The sequence below is a fragment of the Lipotes vexillifer genome, unplaced genomic scaffold (assembly GCF_000442215.2).
Source record: "Lipotes vexillifer unplaced genomic scaffold, Lipotes_vexillifer_v1.1 scaffold31, whole genome shotgun sequence".
NCBI classification, from domain to species: domain Eukaryota; kingdom Metazoa; phylum Chordata; class Mammalia; order Artiodactyla; family Lipotidae; genus Lipotes; species Lipotes vexillifer.
In genome coordinates this window covers 4,775,393-4,793,216 of record NW_006792454.1, presented here as the reverse complement: position 1 = coordinate 4,793,216, position 17,824 = coordinate 4,775,393, and the positions used below count along the sequence as shown (strand labels likewise).

The window sequence follows — 17,824 nt, the reverse complement described above, 5'->3', positions numbered from 1 at the left end:
TAATGCAAAGTATGTTCTCTGACCACAATGGAATAAAACTGAAAATCAAATGGAAAAACTCACAAATGTGTGGAAATTAAACAACACATTATTTAAAAAGGAATGGGTCAAGAGGAAATCAAAAGACAAATCAGAAAATACTGTACGATGAGTAAAAATGAAGGGACAAAATATCAAAATGCATGGGAGGCAGCTAAAACAGTGCTTAGAGAGAAATTTATAGCTATAAATACCTATATTAAGCTAGAAGAAAGGTCCTAAGTCAACATTAGGTTTAATGTTCTACCATAAGACACTGAAAAATATAAGAGCAAACTAAACCTAAAGCAAATAGAAGGAAGGAATAAAGATTAGAGATGAAATTAATAAAATAGAGAATAGAAAAATACAGAAAATGAATGAAAACCAAAAGCTGGTTGTTTGAAAAGATCAACAAAACTGACAAACCTTTAGCTATACTGACAATATTAAAAAAAAAGAAAAGCCTCAAATTACCAGAATCAGAAATAAAAAAGGGTATATTACTAATAACCTAATAAAAACTAAAAAGAATTATAAAGGAATACTATGAAAAATTGTACACCAGCAAATTAGATACTTAGAAGAAATGGGTGAATTTCTCAAAAATCACAAATACCAAAAGTGACTCAAGAAAACATAAAATCCCAAGTTGACCTGTAATAGGTAAAGAAATTCAATTTGTAATAAAAAAAAATTACCCACAAACAAAAGTCCAGGGCTAGAGGGGTTCACCACTGAATTCTACCAACCATTCAAAGAAGAATTAATACCAGTGCTTCAAAAAAACTTCCAAAAAATAGAAGAGAATACTTCCCAACCCGTTTTATAAAGACAGTATTACCTTGATACAAAAAACAACAAAAACGTCATAAGAAAAGGAAACTACAGACTAATTCCTCTTATGAATACAGATGCAAAAGTCCTCAACAAAATACTAGCAAACCAAATCCAACAACATATTAAAAGAATTATGTATCATGATCAGGTGGAATTTATTCCAGGAATGTAAGGTTGGTTTAACATCTGAAAGTCAATTATTATAATAAATCATATCACTAAAATAGAAAACAAAAATCACATGATCATCTCAATAGATACAGAAGATATACTTGACAAAATTCAACAACCTTTCATAATAAAAACACTTAACAAACTAAGAATAGAAGGTAACTTCCTGAACTTGCTAAAGGACATCTATGAAAAACTGAGAGATAACTTTATACTTAATGGTGAAGGAGTGGGTGCTTTCGCCCTATGATCAGGAATAAGACAAAGATGTCTGCTCTGGCCACTTCTACTCAACAATGTATTGAAATTCTAACCAGGGCAAGTAGCCAAGAGAAAGAAAGAAAAGGCATCAAGTTTGGAAAAGAAGAAACAAAACTATCTCTATTTGCAGATGACATGATCTTTTAAGTAGAAAATCCTAAGGAATCTACCCAAAAAATTAGAACTGAAAAATGAGGTCTGCACAGTTGCAGGATAAGAGATCAATATAAAACAATCAATTGTAATCTATACACTTATACTAAACAATCTTAAAATAAACTTAAGAAAACAATTCCATTTATAATAAAATCAGGAAGAATAAAATATTAATAAATTTATCCAAAAAGGTGCAAAACATACTCTGAAAACTATAAAACAGTATTGAAAGAAATTTTAGGACAAATAAATAGTAACTGGAAAAACATCCCATGCTCATAATATAGAAGATTTAACACTGTTAAGATGGCAACATTACCCAAACTTATCCATTAAAAGAAGAAGAGTATAGGCTACTCTAAATTAGAGATATAATCCAGTGATTAACCTTAACAACACAAAAAAAAGAGATTTGGATAATACATTATGTGTCTCCTAATATGATGTGGTAAGAATCATATTACACCAAAGAAGACTTCTTTGCCAAAACATCAAACCTGAAACTGAATAAACCTCTAGGTCTCATTAAAAATTTATGATAATTACGGAGTAAAAAAGATTATAATCAAAAAAGTCCAGAATGTGGGAAATTCTACAGGATAAATAATCCAACTTATTCCAAAAATAAGTTGCAAATAAAAAGAGAGAAAGACGGAGAGGAGGAAAAGGAACCTGTATACTCAGTAGGTAGACTATGTTTGAGTCCTCATAGAAACAAACCGTCTTTCAAAAAAAGTTAGGAGAGAATTGGAGAAATCTGAAAACTGGATATTTTATTACATTAGGGAATAATTATAGAATTCTAAGTATGATAAAGATATCATGGTTATGTTTTAAAAAGGCCTTATCTTTTAGAGATGGAGTCAATCCTTATTCATAGATTCAGAATTTGTGAACTTTCCTACTCACTAAAACTTATTTTAAGCCTAAAATCAATACCATTGCACTTTTTCAGTCATTTGCAGACATGCAGAAAGTGGTGAAAAATTTAAGTCACCTGAACCACATGTTCCCAGCTGAGGTCAAACAAGGGGATGCTCTGTCTTCTTATTTCAGCTCTCATACTATAAACAAGTATTCTTCTCATGGTCTATCTAGTACCACATTTTTCACATTTCTGCCCTTCTGTTGATGATTTCACTGTTTCAAATGACCACTAAGCATAGTGCTGAAGTGCTGTCTAGTGTTCCTAAGTGCAAGAAGGCTGTGACTGCATATGGAGAAAAAATTGTGTTAGATAAACTGTGTTCAGGCATGAGTTACAGTACCATCGGTCATGAGCTCAATAGTAATAAATAAACAATATATATTAAATGTCTTTAAATAGAAACACATGTAAAGCAAGGTTATATGTTGATCAGTTGACAAAATGTTGTGACCAGAGGCTCATAGGAACTTAATCCTTTATCTCCCCTAGGAGCAATATTTCCATGTTTGCTAATTCAGTGTTCACATGACTTTATAAAACATAACTCCTGTGAATAACAAGAACTGACTGTAAAAACCAATGGAATTGTGGGTAACATAACAGGATGTCCGGGATTTCCTTCAAAATAATCCACTGTGGTAGAGGGAGCAGAGGAGCAGAAAGGAGGTAGAAGTTTATAGATGAAACAAGATTGGTCATGTGCTGATAACTGTCCAAGCTGGGTGATGAGTAAACATGGGAATTCATTAGTGTAGCCTCTCTACCCTTGCATCAAATTAAAATTTTCCATAATAAAAACACATGCACACAAAAATATGTAAACAGACACCCCACCAAAAAACTTACAAGGACATTATAATAGAGTACCAAAAAGGCAAAAAAGTAAAGAAATATTGATAAGACCAGCATTTTTCCAAATGGGTACCAAGGGCATTTGAAGCAGTACCGGCATACCTCATTTTATTGCACTTTGCTTTACTGCGCTTCACAGATACTGCATTTTACAAATTGAAGGTTTGTGGAAACCCTGCATCAAGCCAGTCTACCAGCACCATTTTTCCAACAAAACTTACTTCATGTCTTTGGGTCCCATTTTGGTAATTCTCACAATATTTCAAACTTTTTCATTATTATTATATTTGTTTTGATAATTTGTGATCAGTGAGTGATCGTTGATGTTACTATTGAAAAAAGGGTATAACTCTCTGAAGACTCAGATGACAGCATTTTTAGCAATATTTTTAAATTACGTACATTGTTTTTTAGACATAATGTTGTTGCACACTTAATAGACTACAGTATAAACAACTTTTATATGCACTTGAAAACAAAAAATCTGTGTTACTTGCTTTACTGCAATATTCACTTTACTACAGTGGTCTGGAACTGAACCCTCAAAGTCTCTCAGGGTTATTTAATTGAGCAGGATTATCCTATTTATTTCAGGATGTTTAGCAATCCCAGCCTCCATCTACTATGTCAGTAGCACCACTGGTTAAAACCAGTGATTCTGGCAAAGCTTTATCCACAAGGCCATTTATCACAGCATCATCATACAATTTTCACCAAAAAAGGAACCTTAATGTACAACAACAAGACACTGATTAAATAATATGGCATATCAAAATAATAGAATATATTGTAACTCTAAAAATATTATTTTCTTTTGAATAATAATTATATTCCTCTTGAAAATAATGAACTGACAACATGTCACTGACTTGCCCAAATCACACTGCCTTGAGTCTATTAGCCTGGATTTAAGAAAAGGGGTCCAAAACGGACAAATATCTGAAAGACAGAAGGATGGACTCACTGAGACAAGCGCAGAGGAGAAAAATCCAAATCCAAATAGTGTCTATAATGGAAGAGGAAGCTATTTTTTTCTGGAAGAGGCTCAGATAGGCTCTAATTACCCAATTAGTAAGTATGGAGAGCAGAAGTCCACAGGAATCAAGATGACTAAGGAAACCATTAATCAAAAATCTGGGCTTCCCGTTCATCCATGTTCAGAACAGCTACCTGCAGTATTTGCCTATAACAAATGGCCCAAGGCTACTTTCAAAAGACCCATGTTCCTGAAAAAGGTCCCTACTATGGTTGTTGGGACAAACAATACAATCAGAGAAGGGAGTGACTTAAGAGCCTACTTCTCATTCTGTACAGTGAAGCCCATTTGCCATACATCCCTCAGGAAAGCTTGTTGATAGTCCCCTCCCTTCTCTTACACAATGCCCATAGTCAATCCTTTCATTCAGATGAGAAGCCTCTTGGTAACAGTTATATAAAAATGCAAAGTAAACTCATTAAAAGCAACATTTCTACATTAAGCAACACAGACCTTCATACAAAAACATGGTCAGTAAAGAATCATCATACACTTGAAGAAAACTATCAGCATTAAAGTAAAAGAGTAGCAACAAACAGAAGTTACCCAACAGGAAACAAAGATAATGTAAGAAACAGAGAAGAACTTAAAAATTATAATCAGAAAGATTAAAAAGTTATCTTTTAAAGAAGACTGCTATGAAAAAGGAAAAATCAAATAAGAAATTTCTTAGAAGTAAAATTTTGATTTCTAAAACTAAAAAAAAATCAAATAACTAAATAGGGTAAATGGAAAAAAATCCATGTACTGATGGAAGAAAATGTAAGAAGACCATTCAGGAGACAAAACTAAAAGATGGAAAATATGACAGAAAAGAAGGCCAAATCCAGAAGGTCCAATCTCTAATAGAGTACAGAAGGAAAGAACAGACAAGGGGGAAAATATGAGAATCATATTTTTCTTCAATTGAAATAAAATCTCCAGTCTTGATATTGAAAGAACCCACAAAGGCTGAGAAGTTTGAATTTTTAAAAGACTCAAATTAAAAGATGATGTTGAAATTTTTAAATACCATATATATGAAGAGAAAATCCTAAAAACTTCAAGCAAGCTACCTAGAAAGAAATAAGAATCTCACTTGCACTGGGATCACACATACACTTGATAACACCACTGTATGCTAAAAGAAGATAACAAAGCTATACTTTAAAAAATCTGAGGGAAATTAAATGTACTTAAAATTTTATGTTCAGCTAAAGTATCAACCAAACATAAGGACAAAAGAAAGACATTTTAGGCACATAAGGAGTCAGAAAGTGGACCACTTATGCATCCCTTCTGAGAAAAAAATTTTGAAAATATAGTCCAACAAAAGAAAAAGGAAGACGTAGGATCTTAGAAACTGTGGAACTAGTTCAGGAGTACAATAAGAAGAAATCCTAGGACGGCAGCTATGAGTAGGTTTAGAAAGCAATTGGCCAAAATTCATACCATAAACCAAAGGGCCCAAGGAAGAATGTCTTCAGCCTATTATTCAAATGTCTGAACACTGACATTCTTTATGCTAAGAAATAGCAGAAAAGAAAGGCAATTAGAAATTCCAGGGGGAAAATATGTTGTCCAGGAAGACCAAGGCACAAATATAAAATAACTTAAATGTAGCATAATTTGGGCAATTAATGGACTATAAAGAAAGATATTCTATTTGACTTTGATATTTGGAATATTCTTTTTTTGTCAGACCATTTCCCTTATCAACAGGTCCAAACACACTACATGGTTCTCAAGGAAATAATATTTACATAATTATAAAATTATAAATGCAAATTACAATTTCAAAAGTCAATTCAAATTCCAAAGTATCTCATTGTGGACATCAGAATTACCTGGACATCAGATCTATGGACACCAGAATTACCTGGAGAGCTTATTTTAAAGACTCCTGGGCCTCATCCCTAAAGATTCAGTAGATCAGGGGAAAGTTCCAGAGACCTACATTTTAAGAAATTTTCCAGTCCCCAAGGAAAAGAGGAAATTCTCTTCCAAGGAGGAGCCACTCAGCAGTGGACCTGAAGAAGCTGCTGCCAGCAAGAGCAGCAGCTCCAAGAAAAAGAAAAAGCTCCAAAAGCTATCCCAGGAAAATTAGAATGGACATTTCCCGAGTAGGGCATAACTTGCAGAGATATTTCTCAACCCATCCCCTATAGCCCAATAAGAATTTAAAAAATTTTTTGAAAGAAATTTTCCAAGTATACCTTATGCACATTAAAATTTTCAAGATTATAGCTGTAAAGCAGTAATCTCCAAAATTTTCCATTACATATCTTATGAGCAAAAGGCTTTTGAGTACCCACCCCAAAATATATGTGTATAATTGTTGATATACTTTTATGTGACCGTATATTATGTATATTATAAAATGTGAAAAATTAAAATCTTAAAGAATGAGAAAGATGACCTAACAATAATTTATTATTTGGTTCTGTCTCAACCAAGAGTAAAGGGAAAATTAAGAAACGCTTTAGAAAGTTGTAAAAAATAAACAAATTAGAAAGTTGAAAAATGTATACAACTAAAAGGAGAGGAGGATAATGAAAGAATCACAGAAATGGCAAAAGAAATGCCAAGAATATATCTTCTGAAGTTCTATTCTGCTAAAAAACAGTAAAACTGAGAGTGATCACATTTAATCTCTAGAATGACTGAGGAACTAATAAGGGTACTTCAACAAAATACTTAATTCTGATCATCAAAAGGAAAATCTCATTGATGAATTAGACATACAAGACCATGAGGAGAAACTAATTATTCTGTTTCAAGAGTTCACGATAACCAAGGATGGTAAAATTAGCCATGGGTATGTATCATAGAGTTTTCAAAGTCAAATTCCAGACAATATTAGAATGATCCCAGGGCTAGCGACTCCAAAGGTGAATATACTTCAAGTTATCAAAAACTGATATTCAGATTATATAATAATTCCAATTAAAAAAAAGAAAAGGCAACTATATGCTTAGCTTCTCATTTAGGAAATATAATGATATCCATTTAATAGGAAAGCAAGTGTTTTAATTGCTATCTAAATGTCATGAGACTACTGTATACCAAATGTTTGATAAGAAGTACCCAGCATCACTCCACTGTTTCTAATGACCAAGGAGAGGCCCAATAATCTATAGTTAAATGACTGGGCATCCCCTACAGGGTAATACGGAAATCTCTCAACGTATTCCAGAACACTTACTCTACTCTGGCAAGGTCAACCCAGGCTCTCAAGTACACACTGCAATTATCTTAGGGGAAAACTGAGCCATGTCTAGGAAGGATCATGTCTAGGAAGTTGCCTACAGGGTCAGTCTCTGAAGCCAAACAACAGGAACTTCTCCAATTTTTAAAGCTGAGTAGTAAGAGCTTAAAATACATACACACACACACACAAACACATACACACAAAGTGTCTCTCTTACCTGCAAACTCCCCAAATATGTCAGAATATGAGTAGAAGATAAGGCCTAGCTGTACTTAGCAAACTGACACACCTTGAAATAAATCCAGTAATTATAATATCATGCTCAACATTCCTTTGGAAATCAAATGAATCTCTTCAGGGGATTAATGCCAAGTGTTAATTTTAATAATGAAGAAAAACAAATTCAACAAACTAAATACTGATAAAAAATAACTTGGAAACTCACCTTTCCACAACCAAACTGATTGCTTGCGTGAGATCTGGGTTTGTCACCTGGAGACGTTTCCACAAAGACCATACGAATTCTTTATCAGCCTTAAAGAAATAAAAGACATTTTAAATTCATTGCTTTGTATCTACAGCAGAGAAGGCAAGATACTGCATTAAATTAAAAAATGAAAAACATAATTACTCGATCCCTAGTTCTATAACTATAAAACAGATTCTTGAAAAGTATAATGGGAAAGCTTTATCTTAAAAAGTTCTTACACTGGTAACCCACATTTATTTTACTATTTCTACTACTCACATTTGAGGGTGCAAATGCTGAAGGGCTGAATATCAAGGTAAATTTGTTCTAAAATGAGACTGTTCTCTAGCTATTGCTCCATTTTCAGCTGCCCTTTTCAGCAAAATTCCTTGAAACAGTTGCCTACAATCATGATCTCTTCTTCCTCACTCCCCATTCACTCTGTAACCTCCTCCAGTCAGACTTCCCTCCCCACTATAACGCTAAAATCATTTTTCAAGGTCCTCTATATTGTCAATTCTTAATAGGCATCTCAAATTTAATTTATCCAAAATAAAGTTTTTGACTTCCTACCCTCTCACAAACCTGCCCTCTCTGCATCTCAGAAAATGACACCACCACCTACTTATTGTTTAAAAACTTAAGATCTAGGAGTCAATCTTGGTTGCTCTCTTTCTTCACATTTCATATCCAAACCATTAGTAAATCCTATTAGCCTTACCTACAAAATATATCCCAATTCTGAACACTTCTACCTAGTACAAGTGGAACAAGTACTATCCACCATCCTAGTACGAGTCAACTCCACCGCTTGCCTAGCTCCCTACAATGGTCCCCTGGGTTCCTTACAGCTCAAAATCGTCCAGTGGATTTCCATCAGATTAGGAAAACAATCCAAACTCTACCAAGGCCACATGACCCTACACCATCTGGCCCTCCAGCCTCATCTATCACTCACCCTCTTGTTCACAGGGACCTTCTGGCTCTACTTGTACCAGGTCCTTTTAAATATACAGTCTACCAGATTTTCATGTACATTATTACCTCATGTCACTCAGGTCTTTGCTTAAACGTTACCTCTTCAAGAGAAGAGAAGTCTTCCCTAACTACTATATTTATAGCCACCAAAACCCACAAATCTCTGGTAACCCCTTACCCTGTTTAATTTATTTTTCAAATCACATTTCATTTTATAATACTATATTTGTTTGGTAGTTTGTTTGGTTTTACTTGTCTGACATCATCCATTCTCCCCTTCCTCTTAGTAACAGAAACCATTTTTGATCTTTGCTGCCAACTGAAAGACTGGCCTCTCTTGCCTATGGGCTCTGTGACTTGAGTTCTGCCAATTAAATATAAGAAATGTCATTGGAAACCTTAAAATTGGACTTAAGTCTACCAAATGTGTTATAATTATTTTTTCCCAGTATGTTGTTGCTTATTTGACTTTATTTATGATGGAGATTTTTTGGGAAAAGGTAGTTATTATTTTTATATATTCAAACTTATCTTTTTCATTATGGCTTATGGTTTTCTTCTACAAGTTAGAAAAAGGCCTTCTCTACTCCAAGACTGGAAATATCTTTACCCATACTTACTTCTTAAATTTTTATGTTATCATTTTTTTAATGCTCAAATCTTTGATTTTGTTTGACTGTTTTTTAAAGACTTTTGACAGCCGGAGTACTGCAAAGTACTACCTTACCTAACTATTCTTATATGTCATACTTTATCTTTTAGAAGCAAGAATTCAGCATTTAGGTATTAAAATGATTTCAGTTAAGGACAAGAAATGTCAATATATAGAGAAATTACATGTCATAAACCTCTGGTGAAGGAAAAGTTAAACTATGTAACATTATGTGCTCTTTTAAAAGGTATGTTGATGAAACTACAAAATCCCTGAAACCAATGTTATCTGGAGATTTATCTTATAGCTTGCTTCAAAACAAAATAGTAACAAAAAAAGAAAACTACAGACCAATATCACTGATGAACAGAGATGCAAAAATCCTCAACAAACTACTAGCAAACAGAATCCAACAGCACATTAAAAGGATCATACACCGTGATCAAGTGGGGTTTATCCCAGGAATGCAAGGATTCTTTAACATACGCAAATCAATCAATGTGATAAACCATATTAACAAATTGAAGGAAAAAAACCATACTACCATCTAAATAGACGCAGAAAAAGCTTCCAACAAAATTCAACACCCATTTATGATAAAAACCCTCCAGAAAACAGGCACAGAAGGAACTTACCTCAATATAAAAAGGCCATATATGACAAACCAACAGCCAACACTGTTCTCAATGGTGAAAAACTGAAATCATTGCCACTAAGATCAGGAAGAAGACAAGGTTGCCCACTCTCACCACTATTATTCAACATAGTTTTGGAAGTTTTAGCCCCAGCAATCAGAGAAGAAAAAGAAATAAAAGGAATCCAAATCAGAAAAGAAGAAGTAAAACTGTCACTGTTTGCAGAGGACATGATACTATATATAGAGAATCCTAAAGATGCTACCAGAAAACTACTAGAGCTAATCAATGAATTTGGTAAAGTAGCAGGATACAAAATTAATGCACAGAAATGTATTGTATTCCTATACACTAATGATGAAAAATCTGAAAGAGAAATTAAGGAAACACTCCCACTTACCAACGCAATAAAAAGAATAAAATACCTAGGAATAAACCTACCTAAGGAGACAAAAGACCTGTATGCAGAAAACTATAAGACACTGATGAAAGAAATTAAAGATGATACAAACAGATGGAGAGATATACCATGTTCTTGGATTGGAAGAATCAACATTGTGAAAATGACTATACTACCCAAAGCAATCTGCAGATTCAATGCAATCTCTATCAAACTACAAATGGCATTTTTCACAGAACTAAAACGAAAAATTTCACAATTTGTATGAACACAAAAGACCCCAAATAGCCAAAGCAATCTTGAGAAAGAAAAATGGAGCTGGAGGAATCAGGCTCCCTAACTTCACACTATACTACAAAGCTACATTAATCAAGACAGTATGGTACCGGCACAAAAAAAGAAATATAGATCAATGGAACAGGACAGAAAGTCCAAAGATAAACCCATGCACGTATGGCCACCTTATTTTTGATAAAGAAGGCAAGAATATACAATGGAGAATAGACAGCCTCTTTAATAAGTGGTGCTGGGAAAAATGGCTAGATACACGCAGAAGAATGAAATTAGAATACTTCCTAACACCAGACACAAAAATAAACTCAAAATGGATTAAAGACCTAAATGTAAGGCCAGACACTGTAAAACTCTTAGAGAAAAACATAGGCAGAACACTCTATGACATAAATCACAGCAAGATCCTTTTTGACCCACCTCCTAGAGAAATGGAAATAAAAACAAAAATAAACAAATGGGACCTAATGAAAGTTAAAAGCTTTTGTACAGCAAAGGATACCATAAACAAGATGAAAAGACAACCCTCAGAATAGGAGAAAATATTTGCAAATGAAGCAAGTGACAAAACAATCTCCAAAATATACAGGCAGGTCATGCAGCTCAATATCAAGAAAACAAATAATCCAATCCAAAAATGGGCAGAAGACCTAAACAGACTTTTCTCCAAAGAAGATATACAGATTGCCAACAAACACATGAAAGGATGCTGAACATCACTAATCATTAGAGGAATGCAAATCAAAACTACAATGAGGTATCACCTCACACCAGTCAGAATGGCCATCATCAAAAAATCTACAAACAGTAAATGCTAGAGAGGGTGTGGAGAAAAGGGAACCCTCTTGCACTGTTGGTGGGAATGTAAATTGATACAGCCACTATGGAGAACAGTATGGAGGTTCCTTAAAAAAATAAAAATAGAACTACCATATGACCCAGCAATCCCACTACTGGGCATGTACCCTGAGAAAACCATAATTCAAAAAGAGTCATGTACCACAATGTTCATTGTAGCTCTACAATAGCCAGGACATGGAAGCAACCTAAGTGTCCATCGACAGATGAATGGATAAAGAAGATGTGACACATATACACAATGGAATATCAGCCATAAAAAGAAACAAAACTGAGTTATTTGTAGTGAGGTGGATGGACCTAGAGACTGCCATACAGAGTGAAGTCAGTCAGAAAGAGAAAAACAAATACCATATGGTAACATATATAAGGAATCAAAAAAAAAACAAAAAGGTTCTGAAGAACCTAGGGGCAGGACAGGAATAAAGACGCAGATGTAGAGAATGGACTTGAGGACACAGGGAGGGGGAAGGGTAAGCTGGGACAAAGTGAGACAGTGGCATGGACATATATACACTACCAAATGTAAAACAGATAGCTAGTGAGAAGGAGCCACATAGCACAGGGAGATCAGCTCGGTGCTTTTTGTCCACGGAGAAGGGTACGATAGGGAGGGTGGGAGGAAGATGCAAGAGGGAGGGGATATGGGGATATATGTATACATATAGCTGACTCACTTTGTTATACAGCAGAAACTAACACACCATTGTAAAGCAATTATACTCCAATAAAGATGTTAAAAAAAAATAGTAAAGAGTCGCATGTATTTTTCACCTCAACTCCTCTACCTAAAATACTAAGCAAGAAAGGTTAACAAAAGTGAAAACTTAAAAAGGAGTAGGTTTTCAACATTTATAAAATAACTGAGTTACTCCAGCTTAAGTAAGTGTGACTTACTAATAAAGGACTTAGCTCTAATACAGTTAGAGGGACAAAGTAAGAAATCAATAAATATCTGATGAAAAAAATCTTTACATATTAATTTATACATTTTTTTTCTCTTTCTTTTTGCTATTGTTATGGTTAATGGTTATTTCACATCTCCTCTTTAATCCCCACCAAAGATAAAGTAACAACAAACTCTCCTTAAATTGTTTTTATCATAGAGGCCAGGAAAAAAAAGCAACCAGAAGACTCCTTCAGAAACAGTCTATTGTTAATTTATAACTACAATTTATACCCAGAAGTCACTAGGGGGAGAACTTTCTAATTTCCAAATTTCTCTATTAAACTTCAGTTATTAATTTCTTTTGTTATTAATTTATGATCGGCAATGGTATTCAGATTTTGTCACCTAAAAATACTCAAATGTATAAGTGATACTTGACATGAGAAAAAGAAGTAAGTTCTTTTGTGAGCAATAAAATGCTACAAATAGATTGTGAGACTATTGTACAATATGTATTAGTTTTTGTAAGTTTTTTAGTTATTTAAATGCTATATTATCTTCAATGTGGATTATACCTCTAATTATTAAAAAGACGCTCCTTCATATACAAAAAGAAACAAAGCCCCCAAAAAACACAAAACTAGTTTCCAAACTATTCCACACATTATTAAAACAAGGAAACTAACTACTACCAACCATATTATCTTTATATTTTCCTTTCCTTTGGGCACTTAAAATGTTCTTTTCAAAAAATTAAAAGTAAAAATCCTTAAATATTACTCATTATAAAATACCTTATTCTTACTACAAAACTTCCACACAGAATCAAATAATTTAAAATATAAATTAAAAAATCCTACTCCTTCTCACAAGGTTTATTAAACTCAGCCAATGAGAGCTGACTAAATGCCCGAAGATTTGGGTCTGAGTTATCTTAGCAGTGGATTGGCTTTGACTTTCACTTATCAACATGGAAATAAATATCAACTTTACAGACATAGACACACAAAATTATCTTTTTCACTGGGTACCTACTTTCCCACCAACTAGTTTAGTATCTGCCAACATAATAGGCCCTCGATTGACCTCTACTGCAGGAATTAATTCAACAAACATATGAAAACTATTTTCTACATTTAAACAAATAATTTCCTACCAGAACTCAAAGAAAACAATGGAAAGAGTTTAATTACAAAGTATGGCACAAACTAGCCACTCACTAAATTATCATTATGAAAAACAACTGTACAAAAAGATTCATCTATTAGAATACAGCTCCTAACAACAGTGAGAATTCTAATTATACAACATGTTCTCAATTTTTTTTTCTTTTTTTGACCGTGCTGCACCACATGCAGGATCTTAGTTCTCTCACCAGGGATCAAACCTGCACCCCCTGCAGTGGAAGCGCGGAGTCTTAACCACTGGACCGCCAGGGAAGTCCCTCAATTTTGTTTTTTCTTTGTGAATGACTGGACAAGGTTTCAACACACCTAAATGTCTACTAAAAAATGTAACTGGTTGATTTCTCTAGTCATATACTCTTAATTCCAACATCACATACATCATGAAAGTTAATTTCATCATGAAAGTTGGAGTAATGCACATATATTTCATTTAAATGCCATAATATATCTTTACCTGAAACTGGTATATAGGTTTAGTAAATATTTTTGGCTGTGACTAAAAAGAGAAATATGGTTTGAGATATACATGAATTTGTGTGTGTGTGTACGCCTGTGTGTGTCTATACATATATACATTACACATACATAACTTTTTCTCATCTGATATTCTACAAGTGGTGGAAAATGTGCACATACACATACCCACAACCCCATTCTTGGTCACAAATAGACCACAATCTTGAAATACAAAATCAAAATTAAGAGTATGGTGAAGTTAGGTTCTAAATCAGTGAATAAAGCATGACTGTCATGAACTTGAAATTGATCTTTGGAGTACCTTTGAAAGTTCCTTAGAAAATGCTAGATTTGGAAGCTAACCTATCCTCAGTAAATCCAATACAGACAACTTTTCTTCCCACACTGAAATCAACCACTTTTTCTTCATCTAAGTATGTGTATGTTGCTTGCTAATCTGGGGCCATACGAAAAGAAGTTTAAATATCACAATCACATAGAGTAGTATGAGATACTCATATCAAGAGAAACAGTTGAAACAGAGATTGTTTTCTATTACATGCTTATTCTGAGTCATTCCAATGGACTAGAATGGTACATGGAATCACTTTCTTTTTCTTCACCAAGCACATATAATTGAATTCCTGTAAGTTAAACGTGGGAAAAAACCAACTAATTTAAATGAAGCTGCAACTCATGACCAGAGACTAATTAATCAGTGGGGTTCTTTTTCCCAAACTGTACATTTGACCCATTACTGGGCTGTGAAATTAATTTAGTAGATATTAGCAGCACTTTCTTAAATAATAGATTTTAAAAGAAAACATTGGAGTTCAGGACACAGGGTAAATATTCTTTCTGAAATTATATGCATGTGTATGTGTGTCTACTTACTAGGTTGACATGTAAAATGAATTTCTTATCTTGGGTACAATTTTTGAGAGCTGTGGAAAACATAGGGGTTAATACTATGTATTCTTGGGTACTGTGATTTCTAGCTTAATATATAAGTGGGAGAACTAACTTTTAAAATGTAAAAGTGAATGTTTAATTACTTAAATGCTTTTTATAAAACAATTCAATTATTATGTCTCCCAAATTTTCCCAACAGCAGGAGTATGATTTGACTGAAGTTTTATGGTATGGGATAGTGCCAACCTCATCTCACATTACTGGAATGCCTATGATCATCTAACAGTGTCAGTACTATAAAATCTCAAGAACCATTGTTCTAGGCTACCTATGACCATCTCAATTCTTACATCTTCCATAGTCACATTTTGAAAGAATATAATAGTTAAAGGATTGGGGGAAGAGGGTCATTGGGCTGTTTCCAACAGACTGATTTCTTAATCAAGTCAGTCACAAAAGTAAACATCTTAGTTCCTTATCCAGCTCAGGGCATAACTATGGTAAATACAGAGTAAGGGGTAGGGGAGAAAGGGTATAGAAGATATGGGCAAATAGCATCTTAGATTAGGACTTGCCAAAGTAACAAAGCCCTTTATCATGGATTCACATCTTTAAACCACCCAAAGTTGAAGACTGAGATGACAAAACGCTTTAATTCCTTGGTGTCTTTTATTTATCCCTTTGCTCCTTACCCAGTGAAGAATAGAGAATGGAAAGTCAAAAGGAGGCAGTCACATAATACCTCCCCAACTTGTTTAAGCAAAGACATATTCAATTTGAACAAGACTGCTGTGTTTTTACATCCTTGACTCAATCAGTAAAATCCTGCAAAAGAATCCAATAGAATTATGAGAATGAAATTCAGGAATTTTTATTAATCTAAACTTATGATATTGTTTATAAAGTTACCTTGTTGTTTAGCAGTTCTTAATTGGTTCTGTCTTGAAGACAGAGTGACTCAAAGATCTACTGTTGAGTGAATGCCCAATATTTAGTCACCCAACCCTGTTAAAGGTTCTGGTAAATTCGGAGAAGAGATGGTGGTAAGGATGCAAAACTATAAAGGAAAATCAAATCTTTCTGAACATGAGTAGTCAAGCCATCTTTGGTATATACGAACTCTACAAATAACAGGAAAGTAATGTTAAAGCAATTGATTTAGTAAATGCTTTTCCCAAGCAAGATGAAAATGAGATTTCTCACTCCAGAAGTATGGAATTAACATAGTTGGTTAATAAATATTAAGCATCATCTACTGTGAATGAAAGTTCCCAGCCTGAGACTCCCTAAAAATTATTGGTCTGTTTTAACAACTTAAGTTTTACTTAAGAACAAGGGCAAGTGTGGGTTTAACAATTAAAAACAGGCTCCTTCATCCATGGGTTTTATTTCAATAAGTGTTCCCACTTTCCCGTTCCACATTTCAACTCAGGGATTGCACTCCTGCTGCACCAAGTGCCACTACACTCACGACACAGACCTTGGGCTTGGGGGCGGTAGGGGTGCGACTGCGCGTTTTGGTGGGATCCAAGTGAGGTCAACCAAACCCAGGGCGCCTTGGCCGACCCTGCCCGCCCACTATCCGGAGAAGGGCGGGAGCCCGAGGTCGGCGAGCCGGGCGAGGCCGCCTCCCTCAGCCCAGAGCTGCGGGCCAGGCTGGGTGTGGGAGCCGGCACCGGGCGCCGCCGGGCGGAAGTGGGTGGGTCCCAAACCCGCGCAGCTACGCAGCCGAAGGCAGGAGACGGGCGCAGTTCCCCACCGGCCCCGGCCCGGCTGTGGAGGGGAAAGGCCGGCGGCCACCTCGATACCTGACACAGGGCCAGCTCCTCCTTTACGCTGCTCAGCTCTTCCTCCAGCAGCTGCGTCCGGGTCACCATCGCCTCCTCTACCGAGATGCCCTCTAGTCGCATGGACCCCATGGGCGCGCTGAGGAGGGGAGTCTGAGCCGCAGCTGTCCTCCCTGGCCCTCGCTGGCCCTCTGACCCTTCTTCGCCCCGCCGGGGTAAATCACTTTTGTTCATGACGCCCTCCCGCGCTGCGCCCGCAAGACCCGAAGTCTCGCTTAGCACTTCGTGTGCCACAGCTCCCAGCCCAACACGTGGGGACCCGGGCCCCAACTGTCGCGCGGCGGGCGGAGGGAGCTGTGAAGGCGGAAAGCGCGCCGCCATAGCCGCGGCTACTAACGGGTCAAGTTCCCTCTAGGAAACTCCTCCTCCCCTTCCCCATCCGAGCGAGCCCGAAGCTCCGAGCTGCGCATGCGCCCGACTTTTCCCGCCTTGGCGCGCGGCGTCTCGCGCTCGCGGGTCCTGGCGGGCTTCCCACGGGCCGCGCGCCCGGCGCGAGCGTTAGCGGCACACGCGCCGTGGCCCGAAGAGTCAGGCGGCTCCGCCCCGCGCACCACCCCCGCGTGCCCTGGTCAGTCTTTAACCTGCAACGTCACGGCTTCCCGCACGTCTAAAACGCTACCCGCCGCTTTGCGCCTAGCTTACATCCCACTTCTTAAAGCCTTCCTTGACGAGCCCCTACCCCCAAATGATCCCTAACTGTGAATTCCTCTGCCTTCAAGGCCCCTGCCAACTCGTTTGTCACGTTTAATTGACCGCCCTGTAGTGTTAGTTACAGGGCTAATCCCTCCAGCGCTGTTG

General features: G+C 36.1%; 1 protein-coding gene across 1 annotated transcript in view; it reads right to left on the bottom strand.

The window, feature by feature from the left end:
* Positions 1–17,371, bottom strand: part of CNTLN (centlein) — a 314,787-nt gene extending 297,416 nt beyond the window's left edge. Inside the window, exons 1-2 of the mRNA XM_007465654.1 lie at positions 16,988–17,371; positions 7,898–7,986 (exon numbers count right to left, since the gene is read on the bottom strand). Of these exons, the coding sequence (XP_007465716.1) occupies positions 7,898–7,986; positions 16,988–17,347 (449 nt within the window). The 5' untranslated portion in view covers positions 17,348–17,371. The remainder of the gene's footprint in view (positions 1–7,897; positions 7,987–16,987) is intronic.
* Positions 17,372–17,824: the final 453 nt, after the last annotated feature.